At 43.1% G+C, this 25,214-nt stretch overlaps 1 protein-coding gene across 3 annotated transcripts in view; it reads left to right on the top strand.

Moving 5' to 3' along the window:
* Positions 1-25,214, top strand: part of ap2b1 (adaptor related protein complex 2 subunit beta 1) — a 91,178-nt gene that overhangs the window by 51,105 nt on the left and 14,859 nt on the right. For all 3 annotated transcript variants that reach the window (XM_021617928.2, XM_036989983.1, XM_021617926.2), the window contains 3 exons: positions 11,056-11,185; positions 23,546-23,630; positions 23,829-23,915. In XM_021617928.2, coding sequence (XP_021473603.1) covers positions 11,056-11,185; positions 23,546-23,630; positions 23,829-23,915 — 302 coding nt within the window. The remainder of the gene's footprint in view (positions 1-11,055; positions 11,186-23,545; positions 23,631-23,828; positions 23,916-25,214) is intronic.

Below are 25,214 nucleotides of genomic sequence, written 5' to 3' on the forward strand. Positions count from 1 at the left end.
CCAGGTAGGCTAGTTGAGAACAAGTTCTCATTTGCAACTGCGACCTGGCCAAGATAAAGCATAGCAGTGTGAACAGACAACAACACAGAATTACACATAGAGTAAACAATAAACAATAAACATAGTAGAAAAAAAAAAAATCTATATACATTGTGTGCAAAAGGCATGAGGGGGTAGACAATAAGTAGGCCATAGGAGTGAATAATTACAATTTAGCGGATTAACACTGGAGTGATAAATGATCAGATGAACATGTGCAGGTAGAGATACTGGTGTGCAAAAGAGCATAAAAGTAAATAAAATAAAAACAGTATGGGGATGAGGTAGGTAAATTGGGTGGGCTATATACCGATGGACTATGTACAGCTGCAGCGATCGGTTAGCTGCTCAGATAGCAGATGTTTAAAGTTGGTGAGGGAAATAAAAGTCTCCAACTTCAGCGATTTTTGCAATTTGTTCCAGTCACAGGGAGCAGAGAACTGGAAGGAAAGGCAGCCAAATGAGGTTTTGGCTTTAGGGATGATCAGTGAGATACACCTGCTGGAGCGCGTGCTACGGATGGGTGTTGCCATTGTGACCAGTGAACTGAGATAAGGTGGAGCTTTACCTAGCATAGACTTGTAGATTACCTGGAGCCAGTCGGTCTGGCGACGAATATGTAGCGAGGGCCAGCCGACAAGAGCATACAGGTCGCAGTGGTGGGTGGTATAAGGTGCTTTAGTAACAAAACGGATGGCACTGTGATAAACTGCATCCAGTTTGCTGAGTAGAGTATTGGAAGCTATTTTGTAGATGACATCGCCCAAGTCGAGGATCGGTAGGATAGCCAGTTTTACTAGGGTAAGTTTGGCGGCGTGAGTGAAGGAGGCTTTGTTGCAAAATAGAAAGCCGACTCTAGATTTGATTTTGGATTGGAGATGAAGGAGTCTGGAAGGAGAGTGTTGTTGTCCCCAGTCTGAGGTCCTGATCACTCTGGTGCAGGTTTTCATCAAGGATCTCTCTGTACATTGCTTACATGTGCCTTTTACTGAGGAGTGGCTTCCACCTAGCCACTCTATCATAAAGGCCTGATTGGTGGAGTACTGCAGAGATGGTTGTCCTTCTGGAAGGTTCTCCCATCTCCACAGAGGAACTCTAGAGCTCTGTCAGATTTACCATCGGGGTCTTGGTCACCTCCCTGACCAAGGCGGTTCTCCCCCGATTTCTCAGTTTGGCCTGGCGGTAAGCTCTAAGAAGAGTCTTGGTGTTCTATATCGTGGAGCTCCGGCCCCATAGGGGAGCTCTGCTCCTAGTGGTTTACCCTGCTGCCTAGGCAGCGAGTAGCCTGAGAAAATAATTATGCACACACCTGTAGCCAATGGGAGCACAGTTGTCCCTATAACAGGACTCTTCCCCTCACTCAGCCTCCCATTTTCCAAGCCTTGACGTTGTCCATTTATTTTTCATAAAATGAGCACACCGGTTTTCCAACCGAACCCAAATGCTCTTTTAAGAGCTCAGTGTCGCTACTCCGTTATGGCTGCTGAGGACTCACACCACCTATGTTTTGTGTGTCTAGGACCACAGCATGCTAGGAGTGGCCTCTCAGATCCCTCCTCAATGCCCTAGCTGACTTCCCAGGGCTCATTTAGAACCAGGAACAGATCTAGCCCTTGGTTCTCTCCAGACCTGACTGCCCTTAACCAACACAAAAACATCCCCGTGATATGCAACTTTTCAGGGAAGTTAGAAACCAATATACTCAGGCAGTTAGAAAAGCCAAGGCTAGCTTTTTCAAGCAGAAATTTGCTTCCTGCAACATAAACTCAAAAAAGTTCTGGGACACTGTAAAATCCATGGAAAATAAGAACACCTGCTCCCAGCTGCCCACTGTACTGAGGATAGGAAACTGTCACCACCGATAAATCCACTATAATTGAGAATTTCATTTTTACCCCCCAATTTTTCTAAGGCCATGCTTTCCACCAGGCTACCCCTACCCCGGTCAACAGCATTGTACCCCCCACAGCAACTCGCCCAAGCCTTATCCATTTCTCCTTCTCCCAAATCCAGTCAGCTCATGTTCTGAAAGAGCTGCAAATTCTGGACCCCTACATATCAGCCGGGCTAGACAATCTGGACCCTTTCTTTCTAAAATGATCTGCCGAAATTGTTGCAACTCCTATTACTAGCCTGTTTAACCTCTCTTTCGTGTCGTCTGAGATTCTCTAAGATTGGAAAGCAGCTGTGGTCATCCCACTCTTCAAAGGGGGGGACACTCTTGACCCAAACTGCTACAGACCTATATATGTCCAACCCTGCCTATCTCAGGTCTTCGAAAGCCAAGTCAACAAACAGATTACCGACCATTTCGAATCCCACAGCACCTTCTCCGCAATGCAATCTGGTTTCAGAGCTGGTCATGGGTGTACCTCAGCCATGCTCAAGGTCCTAAACTATATCTTAACCGCCATCGATAAGAAACAATACTGTGCAGCCGTATTCATTGACCTGGCCAAGGCTTTCGACTCTGTCAATCACCACATCCTCATCAGCAGACTCGATAGCCTTGGTTTCTCAAATGATTGCCTCGCCTGGTTCACCAACTACTTCTCTGATAGAGTTCAGTGTGTCAAATCAGAGTGCCTGTTGTCCGGGCCTCTGGCAGTCTCTATGGGGGTGCCACAGGGTTCAATTCTTGGGCCGACTCTCTTCTCTGTATACATCAATGATGTCGCTCTTGCTGCTGGTTAGTCTCTGATCCACCTCTATGCAGACGACACCAATCTGTACACTTCTGGCCCTTCTTTGGACACTGTGTTAACAACCCTCCAGATGAGCTTCAATGCCATACAACTCTCCTTCTGTGGCCTCCAACTGCTCTTAAATACAAGTAAAACCAGATGCATGCACTTCAACCGATCACTGCCTGCACCTGCCCGCCCATCCAGCATCACTACTCTGGACGGTTCTGACTTAGAATATGTGAACAACTACAAATACCTAGGTATCTGGTTAGACTGTAAACTCTCCTTCCAGACTCATCAAACATCTCCAATCCAAAGTTAAATCTAGAGTTGGCTTCCTATTTCGCAACAAAGCATCCTTCACTCTCGTAAAACTGACCATCCTACCGATCCTCGACTTCGGCGATGTCATTTACAAAATAGCCTCCAATACCCTACTCAATACATTGTATGCAGTCTATCACAGTGCCATCCGTTTTGTCACCAAAGCCCCATATACTACCCACCACTGCGACCTGTACGCTCTCTTTGGCTGGCCCTCGCTTCATACTCTTCGCCAAACCCACTGGCTTCAGGTTATCTACAAGACCCTGCTAGGTAAAGTTCCCCCTTATCTCAGCTCGCTGGTCACCATAGCAGCACCCACCTGTAGCACGCGCTCCAGCAGGTATATCTCTCTGGTCACCCCCAAAACCAATTCTTCCTTTGGCCGCCTCTCCATCCAGTTCTCTGCTGCCAATGACTGGGACAAACTTCAAAAGTCTCTGAAACTGAAAACACTTATCTCCCTCACTAGCTTTAAGCACCAGCTGTCAGTGCAGCTCACAGATTACTGCACCTGTACATAGCCCATCTATAATTTAGCCCAAACAACTACCTCTTCCCCTACTGTATTTATTTATTTTGCTCCTTTGCACCCCATTAATTATATCTCTACCTTGCACATTCTTCCACTGCAAATCTACCATTCCAGTGTTTTACTTTCTATATTGTATTTACTTCGCCACCATGGCCTTTTTTTTCCTTTACCTCCCTTATCTCACCTCATTTGCTCACATCGTATATAGACTTATTTTTCTACTGTATTATTGACTGTATGTTTGTTTTACTCCATGTGTAACTGTGTCGTTGTATGTGTCGAACTGCTTTGCTTTATCTTGGCCAGGTCGCAATTGTAAATGAGAACTTGTTCTCAACTTGCCTACCTGGTTAAATAAAGGTGAAATAAAAATAATAAAACATTTAGAGAGCTGCCACTAGATTGGAGAGCTACCTCCCATCCCCCCTGTTCCAGAGTTGGACATGATGGTGGGTGGTCCTTATTCTCGAAGGAGGAGGGCGGTGGAGCCCCTGGCTCCTGCCCTGCCTTCTCTCCATAAATATGTGGAGGGCTCATGGGAGTCACATTTGGCGGCGCGCACGCCGGCCAAAGCTTATCTCCCATTCACCAGGGTGGACGGTAGACAGCAGGGAATAACAAAGGGAATCCCAAAACTCGTTTCGGGTTCAAGTTCCTAGCCCTCCTCTAAAAAGGCTACCCTGCCATCAGCAAGGACTGACACACAGCTAAGCTGGCTGAGAAGTCCTTTGTTTTGGGATCCCAAGCTGTAGCAGCAGCTAACAACATTGCCCTTCTAGCAGCCTCTCTATCCCGTCTCACCGAGGATTTCCATCTCTTCGGCTATATGTGCAGGTAGAACCATGGCCAACGAGAACGTAGCCAAACAGCCCTTCCGAATGCTAACAACAAAACGTCTACTGGAATGTGTCCAGAAGAGAGACTTTTGTGTGAGCATATACCTGAAGGATGCCTACTTTCATGTGCTGGTGCATCCACTTCACAGGAATTTTCAGCGTTTCGCTTTTCACGGGTGGCGTACGAATTCACGAGGATGCCATTTGGGTATGCCCTGGCACCTCGAATGTGTTCCAAAGGCGTGGAGGCGACAATGGAACTGCTGCGTCGTCAGGGTATAACGATTTTTGCCTACCTTGACGACCTACTGTTTCTCGCCACGTCAGCAGAGCTGGCGATCGCAAACATGACACAGACAGTGATACATCTCACACGTCTGGGGTTCGCTGTGATTTGGGAAAAGAACGCGTCCTGGCCCAGTCATCGGATTGTCTACCTGGGAATACAGCTAGACACTGTGACTATAAAGGCACGAATTTCGGAACCTCGGTGGGCCGCCCTTTTGCTAGCCCTTCGAAGGTTTCGTCCGAATTACACGGTGACGGCGCATTCGGTCAAGACACTTTTGGGTTTAATTTTGTCTGCCCACTCCGTGGTTCCGCTGGGACTACTGCACATGCGCAGGATACAGCAATGGTTTCCCCAACTACGACTAGACCCGATTGTTGGTGATTCCCCTTTCGCTCAAAACGAATTTGGACAATTGAAAAAAACCCAATGGGCATAGTGTCCGCTTACATTCCAGTCTTCACAGATTCTCCCACTAGTAGCTCGGGTGAGATCAGGCGGCTGTCAATCATATTGATAGCTCTCGATTGCCCAGGGGCTCCATGGTTTGCGGAGATGACCCAAATGTTGGTGTCACCACCTTGGCCCATTCCATATCAGTGGGTAGCGTTGTCACAGTACGATAGGGCAGTGCCCATAATCGGCAAACCTATGATGGCTTGGCTCCTGAGAGGAACAGGTTAGAGCGCCGTGGGTTGTCTGATGCAGTGATCACAACCATACAGGGCTCGCGTGCCAGTTCCACTTCCAGGGTGTATGCCAGTAAATGGAACATGTTTTCACAATGGTGTGTCGCAGAAAATGTGGACCCCGTGTGCTGTCAGGTTGAGTGTTCTCTCATTTCTGCAGTACTTGTTTGAAAAGCAGCGCTCTGCGGTGGCCACTATTAAAGTGTTTGCTGCGGCGATTTCTTCCTGTCATGAGGGTTTTGGCAGAGACACTGTCTTTAACCATCCCCTAGTGAGACGCTTTCTATTGGGAATGCGGAGGCCTAGGCCTAGAACAAATCTGCCCGAGTGGGATTTAGCGTTGGTAGTCGACACGTTGTGTGATTCATCGTTCGAGCCATTGAATCAAATCCTCCTCAAAATGCTGTCTTTAAAGATGCTGCTTTTGCTTGCTCAGACTACTGCTAAGCGTGTTAGTGACTTGTGTGCTCTTTCGACAAGACCCGACTGCCTTGCCATTAATGGCGACTTGAGCAGAGCGTGTTACGTCCTAACCCGGCTTTTATGCCTAAGGTTAATAAGAGTTGATACAGATCGTAGAGCTCTGGGCTTTTTCTCCCCCTCCCCATGGGGAGAGGAGAGAGGAAAGGCTGCATTGCCTGTGCCCAGTACGCGCTTTGGCGTGTTACGTGGAGTGTACAGCATCGATTAGGTCAGGACCTCAGCTGTTTGTGTCACGGTGCGAATACACTCGGTGGAACGCTATCCAAACAGCGCCTGTCTCATTGGCTGTGTGTAGGCATTGAGATGGCATGTGAGGCTGTAGGGCGCCCATTGCCTCGAGGTGAACGCTGACTGCACTCAGGGAGTAGCGGCCTCTACTGCTCTCTTCAGAGGAACAGGAGTCGAGGATATTTGTGCAGCTGTGTCTTGGTCGACACGTCTCCTTTAATCCGCTTCTATTTGCTTGATATGTCTTTGAATGTTCTGGCTCAGTCTGTACTGAGAGAAGGACTTGAGTTAAGAAAAATTGATGCAGGACTGAGGGGCATGGTTCCTTTCAGGTCCGTGTCACTTTTCTTATGAGAGAGACATATAGGACATGATTCCTATCTGACTAATATCAGTACAGTAGAGAACATGTTGATGCACATACTCAAGGGCGAATGCAGGACTAATGGACTGGCTTCCATCAGGTAAGAGTGATTGTGACATGACTCCTTGCTGAGGGTTCAGTATTGTAGAAGTCGTGTATTTGACCTGCCCACTAGTCTATGTCTGTGTTGAAGCGGAGGGATGGGGGAAATAGCTTGTGTAACTAGTATTACATAGGTAAAAATAGCAATCTTGAGTTCTACCCATCAATCTTTGGAATCCATTGATTGAGTGTGATGGATTACCGAATACACAATGTAGAGTTACACTTTGTCATTCCATTGTTGATCGGTGATTATATCAGAATAGTGAGGACCATCTGTCTGCTGGTTCAGATTAGTATGGATCATATTCTGGTTATCTGCCTACTAGTCTCTGGCTTTGCCTTCGGACTATGTGTGACAGATATTATCGAGGCCACAGTATATTGTGACACACTGTGTTACAGTACTGAAGGTCTTGGTCAAGGCCATAGCTGGGCCCGACCTTATCACTATGTGGGAAGAGTTGGGCTCGGCATGGTGTACATTTTGGAGCGTTGCGCTCCGCCTTAAACCACTAGGAGCAGAGCTCCACGATATAGAACAATAGTTACCAGAGTTGTAACTCCAGTTCTATGAGTGGAGCGGAGCCCCATAGGACCTAAGGCCATGCCGATTCCCCAGTCTCGCTGAAGATAATTTTCGGGAGGCTGAGTGAGGGGAAGTGTCCCATTATATAGGGACAACTGTGCTCCCATTGGCTGCAGGTGTGTGCATAATTTTTTCTCAGGGTATTCGCTGCCTAGGCAGCGGGATAAACCACTAGGAGCACAGCTCCCCTATGATAACTCCGGTAACGGTTCCAAACTTCTTCCATTTAAGAATGATGGAGGCCACTCTGTTCATGGGGACCTTCAATGCTGCAAAAAATGTTGGTACCCTTCCCCAGATCTGTGCCTCAACACAATCCTGTCTCGTAGCTCTACGGACAATTCCATCAACCTCATGGCTTGGTTTTTGCTCTGATATGCACTGTCAACTGTGGGACCTTATATAGCCTTTCCAAATCATGTCCAATCAATTTAATTTTCCACAGGTGAACAATTAAGTTGAGATGTTTCTTCAAGTATGATCAATGGAAACAGGATGCACCTGAGCTCAATTTCGAGTCTCATAGCAAAGGGTCTGAATACTTATGTAAATAAGGTATTTCAGATCTTTATTTTTAATACATTTGTAAAAACAAATAATGAAAAACTGTTTTTGCTTTCCTTATGGGGTATTGTGTGTAGATTGCTGAGGATAAAAAAATAAGGCTGAATAAGGCTGTAACGTAACAAAATGTGGAAAAGGTGAAGGGGTCTGAATACTTTCCGAAGGCAATGTATATTGTACCCTCTAGTTAACTGTTTAGCTATTATTGACATGTATTAATGTTTTCGTCATGTCCCAAAAAACTTTCAACCGACACTCACGAATAAGGTCATACAATTATATCTATATATTTTTTTATCAATTCATGTGATTCGTTGAAATTATTATTTTTGGCAAAACGAACGATTCACTTCACCATTGTATTAGTTGGAATTCAGTTCAATCACAGTGAATTGAATCATGTGAATCAAAATAATAATTTGTGAATCGTGAACATTAATTTAAATGTAGCCTTTCTTTTGGATTATGTGGCTTCAAAACTTGTTTTATAGATACTTCCAGTTGATTTGAGAATCCAATGTATGGGACTTTGTAACACAATAGATAATAGTCAGCCTGCAAAGGTAACACTTCTAAGGTAGTTACAATAAATATGACTAAACTACAAAGTTACATTTCCTGAATATTTGTGGGCTTGCGTCAGCTGAATAAAAAAACAAAGATTTGTATCCTACCATAGCCATTTGATCTTTGATATATTGAATGAGCAAAAAGGTCTAAAACTTATTTGGTTGCAATGTTTTACATCAATGGTTGTGCAGGTTTTTATTCCTGTCCCCCTCTAACAAATCACAGTTTAGGGCTTGATCAAGAGCCTGAACACCCAGTAGCTCTCCACACTTATACGCGGCAGGGTAGCCTAGTGGTTTGAGCGTTGGACTAGTAACCGGAAGGTTGCAAGTTCAAACTGAACAGGCAGTTAACCCACTGTTCCTAAGCCGTCATTGAAAATCTTAATTGACTTGCCTAGTTAAATAAAGATAAAGTATAAAATAAAAAAATACAAATTCTTGTGGGGGGTTAAGTGCCTTGCTCAATGACAGGAGATGGTACGAGAGATCAGAGAGCAGCTCAATACCACATAATACCACACTACGCATACAGTGGGGCAAAAAAGTATTTAGTCAGCCACCAATTGTGCAAGTTCTCCCACTTAAAAAGATGAGGGACCTGTAATTTTCACTTCAACTATGACAGACAAAATGAGAAAAAAAATCCAGAAAATCACATTGTAGGATTTTTAATGAATTTATTTGCAAATTATGGTGGAAAATAAGTATTTGGTCAATAACAAAAGTTTATCTCAATACTTTATTATATACCCTTTGTTGGCAATGACAGAGGTCAAATGTTTTCTGTAAGTTTTCACAAGGTTCACACAGCAACACTGTTGCTGGTATTTTGGCCCATTCCTCCATGCAGATCTCCTCTAGAGCAGTGATGTTTTGGGGCTGTTGCTGGGCAACACGGACTTTCAACTCCCTCCAAAGATTTTCTATGGGCTTGAGATCTGGAGACTGGCTAGGCCACTCCAGGACCTTGAAATGCTTCTTACGAAGCCACTCCTTCGTTGCCTGGGGCGTGTGTTTGGGATCATTGTCATGCTGAAAGACCCAGCCACGTTTCATCTTCAATGCCCTTGCTGATGGAAGGAGGTTTTCACTCAAAATCTCACGATACATGGCACCATTCATTCTTTCCTTTACACGGATCAGTCGTCCTGGTCCCTTTGCAGAAAAACAGCCCCAAAGCATGATGTTTCCACCCCCATGCTTCACAGTAGGTATGGTGTTCTTTGGATGCAACTCAGCATTCTTTGTCCTCCAAACACGACAAATTGAGTTTTTACCAAAAAGTTATATTTTGGTTTCATATGACCATATGACATTCTCCCAATCTTCTTCTGGATCATCCAAATGCTCTCTAGCAAACTTCAGACGGGCCTGGACATGTACTGGCTTAAGCATGGGGACACGTCTGGCACTGCAGGATTTGAGTCCCTGGCGGCGTAGTGTGTTACTGATGGTAGGCTTTGTTACTTTGGTCCCAGCTCTCTGCAGGTCATTCACTAGGTCCCCCCGTGAGGTTCTGGGATTTTTGCTCACCGTCTTTGTGATCATTTTGACCCCACGGGGTGAGATCTTGCGTGGAGCCCCAGATCGAGGGAGATTATCAGTGGTCTTGTATGTCTTCCATTTCCTAATAATTGCTCCCACAGTTGATTTCTTCAAACCAAGCTGCTTATCTATTGCAGATTCAGTGTTCCCAGCCTGGTGCAGGTCTACAATTTTGTTTCTGGTGTCCCTTTGACAGCTCTTTGGTCTTGGCCATAGTGGAGTTTGGAGTGTGACTGTGAGGTTGTGGACAGGTGTCTTTTATACTGATAACAAGTTCAAACAGGTGCCATTAATACAGGTAACGAGTGGAGGAGAGGAGCCTCTTAAAGAAGAAGTTACAGGTCTGTGAGAGCCAGAAATCTTGCTTGTTTGTAGGTGACCAAATACTTATTTTCCACCATAATTTGCAAATAAATTAATTAAAAATCCTACAATGTGATTTTCTGGATTTTTTTTTTCTCATTTTGTTTGTCATAGTTAAAGTGTACCTATGATGAAAATTACAGGCCTCTCTCATCTTTTTAAGTGGGAGAACTTGCACAATTGGTAGCTGACTAAATACTTTTTTGCCCCACTGTATTTGTTTATGTGTACATAGAGACGCCACCAATTGCTGGTCATGGAAATTTGGTTAAAAGTCATGAAATTCCATCTATCAAAATATATAGGAACCCGGTATGTTGTCACCTACTTTTAAATTTGTTGTTCTAGCCCCTGTCCCCACAGGAGGCCTTTTCCCTCTTGGTAGGCCGTCATTGTAAATAATAATTTGTTCTTAATTGACTTGCCTAGTTAAAGATTCACTATGCAGAAATCGCTCTGCCGTTTCCTGGTTGCTAAAATTGAAATAGTTTGCCTAATTTCAGTTTGTGGCATAACAAGCAAGGAGAGTGTAGAGAATCATTATATCATCTAAACCACTGTATAATATATTTTCCATAACCTAAAAATATTGTATTTTTAGCTGGTGTACAAAACCAAAAGTAAAAGACTCCAAAACAAAACCTAAGAATGAGAAGCATAGAAATATAGCGCACACAGAACAAACCTACCACTTCTTAGACTTGCTTTCAATTAGAATGATAGATCTATAACACACATTTCTATGTGAATTAGGTCAGGTAGCCCAAAAAGTTACATATTGCAGCTTTAAATAAATGTTAACATAAAAAAAAAAAATGTTTTTAATGGTATTGTCTTTCTGTCTAGTTTCGGAGTGATCCCCACCACCCCTCTGCCCATCCACACTCCACTGATGCCCAGCCAGAGTATTGAAGTTTCCCTGCCTCTCAACACCATTGGGCCAGTCATGAAGATGGACCCACTGAACAACCTACAGGTAAACTCATATACAGTGCATTCGGAAAGTATTCAGATCCCTTCACTTTTTCCATATTTTGTTACGTTACAGCCTTATTCTAAAATTGATAAAATATTCCATCAATCTACACACAATACCCCATAACAACAAAGTGAAAAGAATGACCCTAAGCACACAGCCAAGACACGCAGGAGTTTCTTCGCGACAAGTCTCTGAATGTCCTTGAGTGGCCCAGCCAGAGCCTGGACTTGAACCCGATCGAACATCTCTGGAGAGACCTGAAAATAGCTGTGCAGCGACGCTCCCCGTCCAATCTGACAGCGCTTGGGAGGATCTGCAGAGAAGAATGGGATAAACTCCCCAAGTACAGGTGTTCCAAGCTTGTAGCGTCATACCCAAGAAGACTCAAGGCTGTAATCGCTGCCAAAGGTACTTCAACAAAGTACTGAGTAAAGCGTCTGAGTACTTATGTAAATATGATATTTCAATTTTTATTTTGTAATACATTTGCAAACATTTCTAAAGACCTGTTCTGCTTTGTCATTATGAGGTATTGTGTGTAGATTTATGAGGATTGTTTTTTAATCCATTTTAGAATAAGTCTAACGTAACAAAATGTGGAAAAAGTCAAGGGGTCTGAATACTTCCCGAATGGACTGTATGTACCTAGGGCTATGGCGGCCATAACATTTTGTCAGCTGGTAACTGTCATGCAAATAACTGCCGGTCTCACTGTAATTTACTGTTAATTAACTCACATTTAGCATCTCCAGGCTTCCACACATAGCCTACAAGCCAATGATGCGGACCTTTGGATTATCTACATTATTTAAAAAGTAATAAATCCATGTAATATAGCCTACACCATCACAATAAAGCCATTGTTTTAAGCAGGTCTAAAGAAGCGTTATGATATGAAGAAAATGTAGTCTATTTCAGAAGAACAGCATATCATATTCTGACTCGTCCTTATGTTAGGCCCTGATATGGTTATGCTATATGGCTGTGGGCTACACTAAGTTCATTTAGCAGACAAGATTTGATTAGAATTCCTGTGGCATTATTTTATAGTGAGAAGAATACAGTTGAACATAGCGTAATAAAATAGAAAGGATATTTTCCCCAAACGATTTCTGAGGGAGTGCGGCACCTGAGACTATTCTGTGATAGTGGTTAACAAAGTGATCATTTGAAACTGGTCTTCCTATATGCTTAATTTATTAAAGAGCTACCCCCACTTTTTTCAATTTCCGCCTGAAGACATACCCAAATCTAAACTGCCTGGAGCTCAGGCACAGAACCAAGGATATGCATATTCCTGGTACCATTTGAAAGAAAACACCCTGAAGTTTGTGTAATTGTGAATTGAATATAGGAGAATAACACAATAGATCTGGTTTAGATAATACAATGAAAAAAAACCATGTTTTTTCTTTTTATTGTTGTATCATCTTTAAAATGAACAAGAGAAAACAAACATTCAGATAGGATGATGGGGACAATTTCAGTGGAAAAACATAAGAGGGCAACAGTACTTGTGCAAAGTTTCAGAATGATAACTTCCAAAATGAGTGTGCTACATGACATATATCATGAAGTCACCCAGGTGTCCCACACAAGTAGCCCAAATGTACCCAAGTGGCCAAATTGTTGAAGTTATACATTTTGAATGGAATAACTATATACAAAATACCAAAATGGTATTCTAAACACACCCCCCCCCCCCCAAAAAAAATGGAGAAAAAACATGAAAAAAAAGATACACATTTACAAAATAACACTTTCAATATTTGGAAGACCCTCAGTCCTCTTCACAATATTATGCTTCTGATGCCAGGTGCCATAGCACATCCATGCCTGCAGAAATACATTTGGGCAGATGAACACCACTTGTGGCAGGAGCTGGATGAACCAGCTTCAGTGGGGGATGGACACTTTGGCACTGGGGGCTCCCATTCGGAGTCAGTGTCACTGTGAAAGAAAATGTTCAGTTAGAATAGTTTCACATGAGCCCTGTATCAACAGATATAATAAACATACATACATATATATATATATATATATATATACACACACACATACAGTGCCTTGCGAAAGTATTCGGCCCCCTTGAACTTTGCGACCTTTTGCCACATTTCAGGCTTCAAACATAAAGATATAAAACTGTATTTTTTTGTGAAGAATCAACAACAAGGGGGACACAATCATGAAGTGGAACAACATTTATTGGATATGTCAAACTTTTTTAACAAATCAAAAACTGAAAAATTGACAATACATTTCACATGCTGTTGTGCAAATGGAATAGACAACAAGTGGAAATTATAGGCAATTAGCAAGACACCCCCAATAAAGGAGTGGTTCTGCAGGTGGAGACCACAGACCACTTCTCAGTTCCTATGCTTCCTGGCTGATGTTTTGGTCACTTTTGAATGCTGGCGGTGCTTTCACTCTAGTGGTAGCATGAGACGGAGTCTACAACCCACACAAGTGGCTCAGGTTAAACAGCCACCACTAACATTGAGTGGCTGCTGCCAACACACTGACTCAACTCCAGCCACTTTAATAATGGGAATTGATGGGAAATGATGTAAAATATATCACTAGCCACTTTAAACAATGCTACCTAATATAATATGTTTACATACCCTACATTATTCATCTCATATGTATACGTATATACTGTACACTATATCATCTACTGCATCTTTATGTAATACATGTATCACTAGCCACTTTAACTATGCCACTTTGTTTACATACTCATCTCATATGTATATACTGTACTCGATGCCATCTACTGTATCTTGCCTATGCCGCTCTGTACCATCACTCATTCATATATCTTTATGTACATATTCTTTATCCCCTTACACTTGTGCCTATAAGGTAGTAGTTTTGGAACTGTTAGCTAGATTACTTGTTGGTTATTACTGCATTGTCGGAACTAGAAGCACAAGCATTTCGCTATACTCGCATTAACATCTGCTAACCATGTGTATGTGATAAATAAAATTTGATTTGATTTGAGGTAGTGCAGGTCATCCAGGATGGCACATCAATGCGAGTTGTGGCAAGAAGGTTTGCTGTGTCTGTCAGCGTAGTGTCCAGAGCATGGAGGCGCTACCAGGAGACAGGCCAGTACATCAGGAGACATGGAGGAGGCCGTAGGAGGGCAACAACCCAGCAGCAGGACCACTACCTGCGCCTTTGTGCAAGGAGGAGCAGGAGGAGCACTGCCAGAGCCCTGCAAAATGACCTCCTGCAGGCCACAAATGTGCATGTGTCTGCTCAAACGGTCGGAAACAGACTCCATGAGGGTGGTATGAGGGCCCGACGTCCACAGGTGGGGGTTGTGCTTTCAGCCCAACACCGTGCAGGACGTCTGGCATTTGCCAGAGAACACCAAGATTGGCAAATTCGCCACTGGCGCCCTGTGCTCTTCACAGATGAAAGCAGGTTCATACTGAGCACACGTGACAGTCTGGAGACGCCATGGAGAACATCCTCCAGCATGACCGGTTTGGCGGTGGGTCAGTCATGGTGTGGGGTGGCATTTCTTTGGGGGGCCGCACAGCCCTCCATGTGCTCGCCAGAGGTAGCCTGACTGCCATTAGGTACCGAGATGAGATCCTCAGACCCCTTGTGAGACCATATGCTGGTGCGGTTGGCCCTGGGTTCCTCCTAATGCAAGACAATGCTAGACCTCATGTGGCTGGAGTGTGTCAGCAGTTCCTGTAAGAGGAAGGCATTGATGCTATGGACTGGCCTGCCCGTTCCCCAGACCTGAATCCAATTGAGCACATCTGGGACATCATGTCTCGCTCCATCCACCAACGCCACATTGCACCACAGACTGTCCAGGAGTTGGCGGATGCTTTAGTCCAGGTCTGGGAGGAGATCCCTCAGGAGACCATCCGCCACCTCATCAGGAGCATGCCCAGGTGTTGTAGGGAGGTCATACAGGCACGTGGAGGCCACACACACTACTGAGCCTCATTTTGACTTGTTTTAAGGACATTACATCAAAGTTGGATCAGCCTGTAGTGTGGTTTTCCACTTTAATTTTGAGTGTGACTCCAAATCCAGACCTCCATGGGTTGATAAATTTGATTTCCATTGATAATTTGTGTGATTTTGTTGTCAGCACATTCAACTATGTAAAGAAAAAAGTATTTAATAAGAATATTTCATTCATTCAGAGGATGTGTTATTTTAGTGTTCCCTTTATTTTTTTGAGCAGTGTATTATGACAGACCAGCTAGATCTACTGTCTCCATTTCACTTTGGCCATTGTTGTGGGCCTGCCCTCCCCTCAACAGCCTCAAATAGGCTATTTCATTTCACAAATAATATTTTATATTATTAATTTCAAACAACGGCATTAGCATGAGAAGAACTTACCAGTCCAAAAAGATGTCCTCTCCGTTCCAAAAATATTCCTCCATTTGGGAATCGCTAAATGAATCGTCCTCGATCAATTTCTTCTAAAATTGTGTGTACATCTGTATATCTAGACTTAGATTGAGCTTTTCCTGACTTAGTCGCCATACTGATTGATATATAAACAGCTGAATATGCGCTTTACCAAAAAAATGCTGTGCGCAACATGCGTTGCTCCTTCCGGTATGAATCGTCAATGGCGAATGAACCTCTTTATGCCGGAGTTTACTACATGGGTTGGTCTTCCAACACATAAACATTACATATTGCCGTTTACCTCAGCTCATTGGCTATCTACCCAGCTAGATTTCAAGACGATCAGTGGTCATTGGGTTAAAATACAGTCGATCAACGAAACAGCGGGCAAATCATTGGTGCACAATGATGTCATTACTTGTTGTCTTCAAATCGGTTTCTTTCAGTCAATACGTCCCGCGAAATGACCCATCAGGTTTGGTTGTGTTACAAACAAACCAGTTGATTGCAATGAAACCAAACATGACTGGAAAAGTCACATTCTGTGTGTGTATTTACCTCGAATGTGTCGTCGAAAATGGAATGAGACGGAATTCACGACACAAGCGGTTCACAAAATGTTTTGTGTTAGGCTATAAAAATGGATTTTATCAAACAAAAAAACATTCATTGTGTAACAATGAGCATTGGGATTGCAAACGGAGGAAGATCGTCAAAGGTAAACTATTTATTTTATTGCAGTTTGATTTTGTTACACCTGTGCTGGTTGAAATAGTTGTTTTTAAATGGGGCTCTATCCTCAGATAATCACATCGTATTCTTTCGCACTAAATCCTTTTTTAAATCTGACAACGCAGTTGGATTAGCAAGATTCTAGGCTTTCGAAACATGTGAGACACTTGTATTTTCATGAATGTTTAATATGACTATTTATGTAGTGATCACCGTATGTTGTCGAATTTCAGCCCGCTACCGGGTTCCGTGCGCAGAGAGGTTAATGCAACTTTAGTTGTGATACAAACATTAAGCTACATTTTTTGCTGGGGCAAAAAAGTATTTAGTCAGCCACCAATTGTGCAAGTTCTCCCACTTAAAAATATGAGAGAGGCCTGTAATTTTCATCATAGGTACACTTCAACTATGACAGACAAAATGAGAAAAAAAATCCAGAAAATCACATTGTAGGATTTTTTATGAATTTATTTGCAAATTATGGTGGAAAATACATTCTAAGGCTGCATGATGCGACTCTAATGATGATTTTTTTAAGTATAATGAAAGTGCTCTGTTTGTTGCGCAGGCTGCACACACTCTATCAGTCTCTCATTCAGAATTTGACAAGCACTTGATACAATGACATTCTAGAGAATTCTGTGTTTCCAACTTTATGGCAACAGTTTGGGGAAGGCCCTTTCGAGTTTCAGCATGACAACACCCCTGTGCACAAAGCAAGGTCCATACAGAAATGGTTTGTTGAGATCGGTGTGGAAGATCTTGACTGGCCTGCACAGAGCCCTGACCTCAACTCCATCAAACATCTTTGGGATGAATTGGAACACCAACTTCGAGCCAGGCCTAATCGCCCAACATCAGTGCCCGTCCTCACTAATGCTCGTGACTGAATGGAAGCAAGTCCCCGCAGCAATGTTCCAACATCTAGTGGAAAGCCTTCCCAGAAGAGTGGAGGCTGATATAGCAGCAAAGGGGGGACCAACTCCATATTAATAGCCGTGATTTTGGAATGAGATGTTCCACAAGCAGGTGTCCACATACTTTTGGTCATGTAGTGTACTTTGCGAATTGCGAGTGCCATTTAGAATTTCTTAGCCTAGGCTATAACCTTAAACATAGACAGGTTCCACGCTGAAAATATGCAAAAACATTAGTTTGATAAAGACAGAGCATATTTCATCAGAATTATTAAGCCTAGGCCTACTCACCAAACAAACTTTGTGGCTGTAATTCATCACCATGCAGTGTTCAATGTGGAATTATTCATTAATTTAGAAAATTCCAAAGACCATGCAGAATAAACTAAATTGAACGTCTGTATATCGAAAAGAAGACATATTTTGGCTTGAAAAATGTGTCTTACAACTGGCCAAATTGAGCCCTGTTTCAAATGAACACTGAGCATAACTTTTCCAGGCATGCGATGCGCATCACTGGCAACCTTTTTTTATTTTTGAAAAATATAGTTATTTTTTATTCTGTTATATTACAACATGTTTCTTTTTACTATAACATAGGTGTGTCTTGACTGTGATAAGGGCTCGGGAAATAAGAGCTTCTTGTCTGCTAAATAAGCAAAACAAGGATATGCCATTGCACAGCCATAGGTCGTTGGTTCGAATCCCCAAGCCAGCAAGGTGGAAAAATCTGTCGTTCTGCCCATGAGCAAGGTGGTAAACCCTCAACAACAACTGCTCCCCGGGCGCCGATGACGTGGACGGTGATTAAGGCAGCCCCCCACACCTCTCTGATTTAGAGGTTGGGTTAAATGTAGAAGACACATTTCGGTTGAATGCATTCACTTGTGCAACTGACTAGTCAGGTTAACTTCTTATGGCTGGGGGGCAGTATTGAGTAGCTTGGATGAATAAGGTGCCCAGAGTAAACTGCCTGCTACTCAGGCCCAGAAGCTAAGATATGCATATTATTAGTATATTTGGATAGAAAACACTCAGAAGTTTCTAAAACTGTTTGAATTATGTCTGTGAGTATAACAGAACTCATATGGCAGGCAAAAACCAGAGAAAAAATCCAACCAGGAAGTGGGAAATCTGAGGTTTGTAGGTTTTCAAATCTTTGCATATCCAATATACAGTGTAAAATTTAGTCCGATTGCACTTCCTAAGGCTTCCACTAGATGTCAACAGTCTTTCAAACCTTGTTTCAGGTTTCTACTGTGAAGGGTGAGCGAATAAGAGCGGTATGAGTCAGGTGTCTGGCAGAATGCCATGAGCTCTGTCTCGCACACACCCGTGAGAGTTAGCTGCGTTCCCTTTCCTTTCTAATGACAAAGGAATTGTCCGGTTGGATTATTTTTGAAGATTTATGATAAAAACATCCTAAAGATTGATTCTATACTACGTTTGACATGTTTCTACAAACTGTAATGGAACTGTCGTCTGAACTAAGTGCCTGCACCGTGTGAATTTGGATTTGTGAACTAAACGCACAAACAAAAAGGAGGTATTTGGACATAAATGATGGACTTCATCGAACAAAACAAACATTTATTGTGGAAATGGGATTCCTGGGAGTGCATTCCGATGAAGATCAAAGATAAGTGAATATTTATAATGCTATTTCTGACTTCTGTTGACTCCACAACATGGCAGCTATCTGTATGGCTTATTTTGGTGCCTGAGCGCTGTACTCAGGTTATTGCATGGTGTGCTTTTTCCGTAAAGCTTTTTTAAAATCTGACACAGCAGTTACATTAAGGAGAAGTTTATAATTCCATGCAAACACTTATCTTTTATCAATGTTTATTATGAGTATTTCTGTAACTTGATGTGGCTCTCTGCAAAATCACCGGATGTTTTGGAAGCAAAACATTACTGAACATAACGCGCCAATGTAAACTGAGATTTTTGGATATAAATATGAACTTTATCGAACGAAACATACATGTATTGTGTAACATGAAGTCCTATGAGTGTCATCTGATGAAGATCAAAAATTAGTGATTCATTTTACCTCTATTTCTGCTTTTTGTGACTCCTCTCTTTGGCTGGAAAAATGGCTGTGTTTTTCTGTGACTAGGTGCAGACCTAACATAATCGCATGGTATGCTTTCGTCGTAAAGCCTTTTTGAAATCGGACACTGTGGTGGGATTAACAAGTTTATATTTAAAATGGTGTATAATACTTGTATGTTTGAGGAATTTTAATTATGAGATTTCTGTTGTTTGAATTTGGCACCCTGCACTTTCACTGTCTGTTGTCATATCGAGATTTCAGCCGTAAGAAGTTTTAAGCACCTTACTTTTTGCCCAAGGCTTGTTTAAAGAATAAACTCCAGCACACAGGTATTCTTGAATACTCCACAAACAATACCAGTGTGCCCTGAGTTTCTTCTTTAAATATACACGGAACAAAAATATAAACGCAACATGTAATGTGTTGATCCATGTTTCATGAGCTGAAATAAAAGATCTCATAAATGTTCCATACGCACAACAAAACGTATTTCTCTCAAATTGTGTACACAAATTTGTTCACATCTCTGTTAGTGAGCATTTCTCCTTTGCCAAAATAATCCATCCACCTGACAGGCGTCAAGAAGCTGATTAAACAGCATGATCATTACACAGTTGCCCCTTGTGCTGGGGACACTAAAAGGCCACTCTAAAATGTGCAGTTTTGTCACACAACACAATGCCATGGATGTCTCAAGTTTTGAGCAAGTATGCAATTGGCCAACAAAGCTGTTGCCAGAGAATTGAATGTTAATTTCTCTACCATAAGCTGCCTCCAACATCATTTTTGAGAATTTGTCAGTACTTCCACCGGGCTCACAACCGCAGACCACGTGTATGGCGGCGTGTGGGTGAGCGGTTTGCTGAATTCAACAGAGTGCCCCATGGTGGTGGTTATGGTATTGACAGGCATAAGCTACGGACAACGAACACAATTGCATTTTATCAATGGCAATTTGAATGCACAGAAATACTGTGACGAGATGCTGAGTCCCATTGAGGCCCATCGCTTTTAAGGTATCTGTGACCAAAAGATGCATAGCTGTAATCTCAGTCATTTGAAATCCATAGCTTTTCAATTAACAGATTTTCTCATGAATTGTAACTCAATAAAATCTTTGAAATTGTTGCATGTTGCGGATATTTTTGTTTAGTATAGTTATTAACATAGAGATGAACTGGAGGATTCAGCCTTCAGCCCACACATGCTGCCGAGGCGAAGGCAGTAAAGTGGTTCGAGGCCACTGTGTTGGATCTAATGCGCTCAACCACCACAGGACTGCAATCAGCTGGAAAATGGACTCCAGCCTTCAGTGCCCCCGCTCAAACTGTTAATAAACTGTACTCACAAACATATACTGCAGAGACATATTATATACTTCACATTAATGTATCTTGCAAGGTTGTTATTTAAGCTATAGGTTGTTATTTAATTTGTATGAACATAACAAGATTCAACAACTGAGACATAACTGAACAATTTCCACATACATGTGACTAACAGAAATTGAATAATGTGACCCTGAACAAAGTAGGGGGGGGGGGGGGGGTCAAAGTAACAGCCAGTATCTGGTGTGGCCACCAGCTGCATTAAGTATTGCAGTGCATCTCCTCCTCATGGACTGCACTAGATTTGGCAGTTCTTGCTGTGAGATGTTACCCCACTCTTCCACCAAGGTACCTGCAAGTTCCCGGACATTCCTGGGGGGAATGGCCCTAGCCCTCACCCTCCGATCCAACAGGTCCCAGACGTGCTCAATGGGATTGAGATCCGGGCTCTTCGCTGGCCATGACAGAACACTGACATTCCTGTCTTGCAGGAAATCACGTACAGAACGAGCAGTATGGCTGGTGGCATTGTCATGCTGGAGGGTCATGTCAGGATGAGCCTGCATGAAGGGTACCACATGAGGTAGGAGGATGCCTTCCCTGTAACGCACAGCGATGAGATTGCCTGCAATGACAACAAGCTCAGTCCGATGATGCTGTGACACACCGCCCAGACCATGACGGACCCTCCACCTCCAAATCGATCCCGCTCCAGAGTGCAGGCCTCGGTGTAACGTTCATTCCTTCGACGATAAACGCAAATCCCATCATCATCCCTCGTGAGACAAAACCGTGACTCGTCAGTAAAGAGCACTTTTTGCCAGTCCTGTCTGGTCCAGCGACGGTGGGTTTGTGCCCATAGGCGACGTTGTTGCCGGTGATGTCTGGTGAGGACCTGCCTACAACAGGCCTACAAGCCCTCAGTCCAGCCTCTCTCAGCCTATTGCGGACAGTCTGAGCACTGATGGAGGGATTGTGCGTTCCTGGTGTAACTCGTTGTTGATGCCATCCTGTACCTGTCCCGCAGGTGTGATATTCGGACGTACAGATCCTGTGCAGGTGTTGTTACACATGGTCTGCCACTGCGAGGACGATCAGCTGTCTGTCCTGTCTCCCTGTAGCAGTGTCTTCGGCATCTCACAGTATGGACATTGCAATTTATTGCCCTGGCCACATCTGCAGTCCTCATGCCTCCTTGCAGCATGCCTAAGGCACGTTCACGCAGATGAGCAGGGACACTGGGCATCTTTCTTTAGGTGTTTTTCAGAGTCAGTAGAAAGGCCTATTTAGTGTCCTAAGTTTTCATAACTGTGACCTTAATTGCCTACCGTCTGTAAGCTGTTTGTGTCTTAACGACCATTCCACAGAATGAAAAAATGTCTAATTTGCTAGTCACTCCCCATCACCCATGATCTCTAACACCCACCCTAATAAAAACTGCTCCCTGGCAGTTGGAAAGGCAGTTGAAAACTCAGCAAAAAGACAGACAGGAGAATGGAAAAAGACCGGTCAAAAAAGAAGACAGACTAAAAACAGAGGAGGATCTGTTCGGGCGGGACCGTGTCTTGCAGGAGGGAGAGAGGAACATAGGCATGGCAAAGAGTTGACAGTCTTAGACTGAAACAGAACTTTAGGAAATGGCCTCTGAAAAATGGACAGACCTGTTACACTTTGCTTGATCACTTTCATACCGTGTGCTGCGATACAAAGCTGACTGCACCGAAGAGAGAGAGAGAGACCCCTACCATTGATTAAGTAAATAAATTACAGCATTCTCTGTATTACCTCCTTGACTATGCGTTATTGAAAAATTATCTTAATTGATTAATCATAATCTTTGTTTCTTTTCATTGTGTTTAACGTAATAATAAATCCTATCTTCATAAAGAAGTATAGTTCTCTTGCTTTGACAAATGCTGACTAATACAATTAAATACCTTACATATCCTTTTAAGATTGTTGATATGTGATCAGAGTATAAAGTTAATTGTTCTCTTTGAAAAAGAAAAAGATTACTGGTGCCCTCAACAACATTATTAATTTAAAATATTAGGCAAATGAATTAAGTCACTAATTATCAACACCTATTAGACCACTAAAGTTCCTACAGAACTAAGGCACGTCACTGGAATAGCTTTCTGTTAATCTGGTCTCAAAAATGGAATACATAGCGCTTTTAAAGCTCTGTAAATGATTTGGTAATATGCATAAAAGCATGTAGGCCTATATAATGGCAATATATGACAGCTACTCAGCTATCCTGGAGCCCATCCATGAGCAGACTTTATTAGTTCCAGTCAGCTCATTCTCACTGTTTAGTGGCTCAGAGATGGAGCCTGAAAATATTCAGCCCAAAGAACCCTAGTGGACAGGGCTCTCCAGCTGAGACAGCCATTTTGTGTGTGTGTGTGTGTGTGTGTCCTCAGTGCCTGGCAGTGCGCAACTTGCACACAGTGTTCCTGTCAAGTACGGTGATGCCGGCTGGAGTCTGGTCTCCTGCTAATGTCTTCATGAACAGAGTAGGGACAGGACTACCAGCCGATGCCGAAGGGTCACTCTCCTTGAGGCCAGCCATGATAATCAAGTTCAGAGAGAGCTCAGAGTGCCCATGAGGGCTGTACTCCGTTAGTCGGAGAGTCCAACAGCTCAGACACTTGATCAGCTTCAAGCCCTCGCCACCCACACTCACAAATAGAAACGTCTCCAGTCTTACTTCTGTCTAGACATGACACACTGCATGAACATTTCAACAGCACTTTTTCTTATTTAGAGCAATTCTATATTTACAGTTGTATCTCTCAGCTGAGACACAGCTGTGTCTTCCATTCTATTATGTCCAAATCAGCCCCCTCTAGTGCACATGGCACTATGGCACTGACTGATGTCATATTAACTTTGAGTTGACGTTGTCTTTCGTCCACAGGTGGCTGTGAAGAACAACATTGACGTTTTCTACTTCAGCGGGCTTATCCCACTCAACATCTTCTTCGTGGAGGATGGCAAAATGGGTACGTGTGTCTGGAAGCAAGTCACAAACACTCAATATCCAGATCATTACCATAACAGTAGATTCATTATCACCAAAGAGTTCGAAGAGTTTATTTTAGACCAACTTGAGGACCCTTGGTATAAAATAGACTTCACAGGAAGTAGCTCCCTGCTCAGTTCTGGTGTCACTCTTCTTTTGTTCCCCTCATCTGCATCAGAGCGACAGGTGTTCTTGGCCACCTGGAAAGACATCCCCAATGAGAACGAGCTCCAGTACCAGATTAAGGAGTGCCACTTAAATGCAGGTAGGTCTCCTTACATCTATGAATGAAAGCTATACAGTACCAGTCAAAAGTTTGGACACACCTACTCATTCAAGGGTTTCTTTATTTTTACTATTTTCTACATTGTAGAATGAAAGTGAAGACATCAAAACTATGAAATAACACATGGAATCGTGTAATAACCAAAAAAGTGTTAAACAAATCAAAATATATTTCATATTTTAGATTCTTCAAAGTAGCAACCCTTTGCCTTAATGACAGCTTTGCACATTCTTGGCATACTCTCAACCAGCTTCACCTGGAATGCTTTTCCAACAGTCTTGAAGGAGTACCCACATATGCTGCTGCTTTTCCTTCACTCTGCGGTCCAACTCATCCCAAACCATCTCAATTGGGTTGAGGCCGGGTGATTGTTGAAGTCAGCTGATGCAGCACTCCATCACTCTCCTTCTTGGTAAAATACCCCTTACACAGCCTGGAGGTGTGTTTTGGGTCATTGTCCTGTTGAAAAACAAATGATAGTCCCACTAAACCCAAACCAGATGGGATGGCGTATCGCTGAAGAATGCTGTGGTAGCCATTCTGGTTAAGTGTGCCTTGAATTCTAAATAAATCACCAAAATATCACCAGCAAAGCACACCTCCACACCTCCTCCTCCATGCTTCACGGTGGGAACCACACATGCTTAGATCGTACGTTCACCTACTCTGCGTCTCACAAAGGCACGGTGGTTGGAACCAAAAATCTCAGATTTGGACTCATCAGACCAAAGGACAGATTTCCACCGATCTAATGTCCATTGCTCGTGTTTCTAACAAAAATAACATATCTCTAACTATGATATGTACTCTAAGGGCTGTCACTATTTTACTCTCTGGGTTTTCCTTCGTCCACTACTCCATGGTATGAAAACAGTGATACAGGTCTGGAACTAAAATGTGTACTGTGTGCTCAATGTCTATCATCAGAGCTGTTCACGCTGTGCTGTTGAATTTGAACCTTTGGTGGCTATTCTTGTCTCGAGCGTGATTCAGTCTTGAAGCACTTTGTGAGGACATAAGAGTTGATCCACAACGCCGCTACTATTTATGGGTGAAACACACACCACTTAGTCATCTACACAAATGAAAAAAAAGGCCTTTGAGGTTGTGAGTCTCATCGACAATCTAGCTGCCTGTATTCCTCTTCTGTCTTTTTTATGTCAGAGGAGCTTTGTTAGGGGATATTGAAACTGGAGCTTAGTGTGGGGTTTTGAACTGTTGTGAGTACAAGTGAAGGATGTTGTCACTTCATGTTGGTGGTGTTTCCTATCGATTGAG

Source organism: Oncorhynchus mykiss, chromosome 10 (genome assembly GCF_013265735.2).
Source record: "Oncorhynchus mykiss isolate Arlee chromosome 10, USDA_OmykA_1.1, whole genome shotgun sequence".
NCBI lineage: Eukaryota > Metazoa > Chordata > Actinopteri > Salmoniformes > Salmonidae > Oncorhynchus > Oncorhynchus mykiss.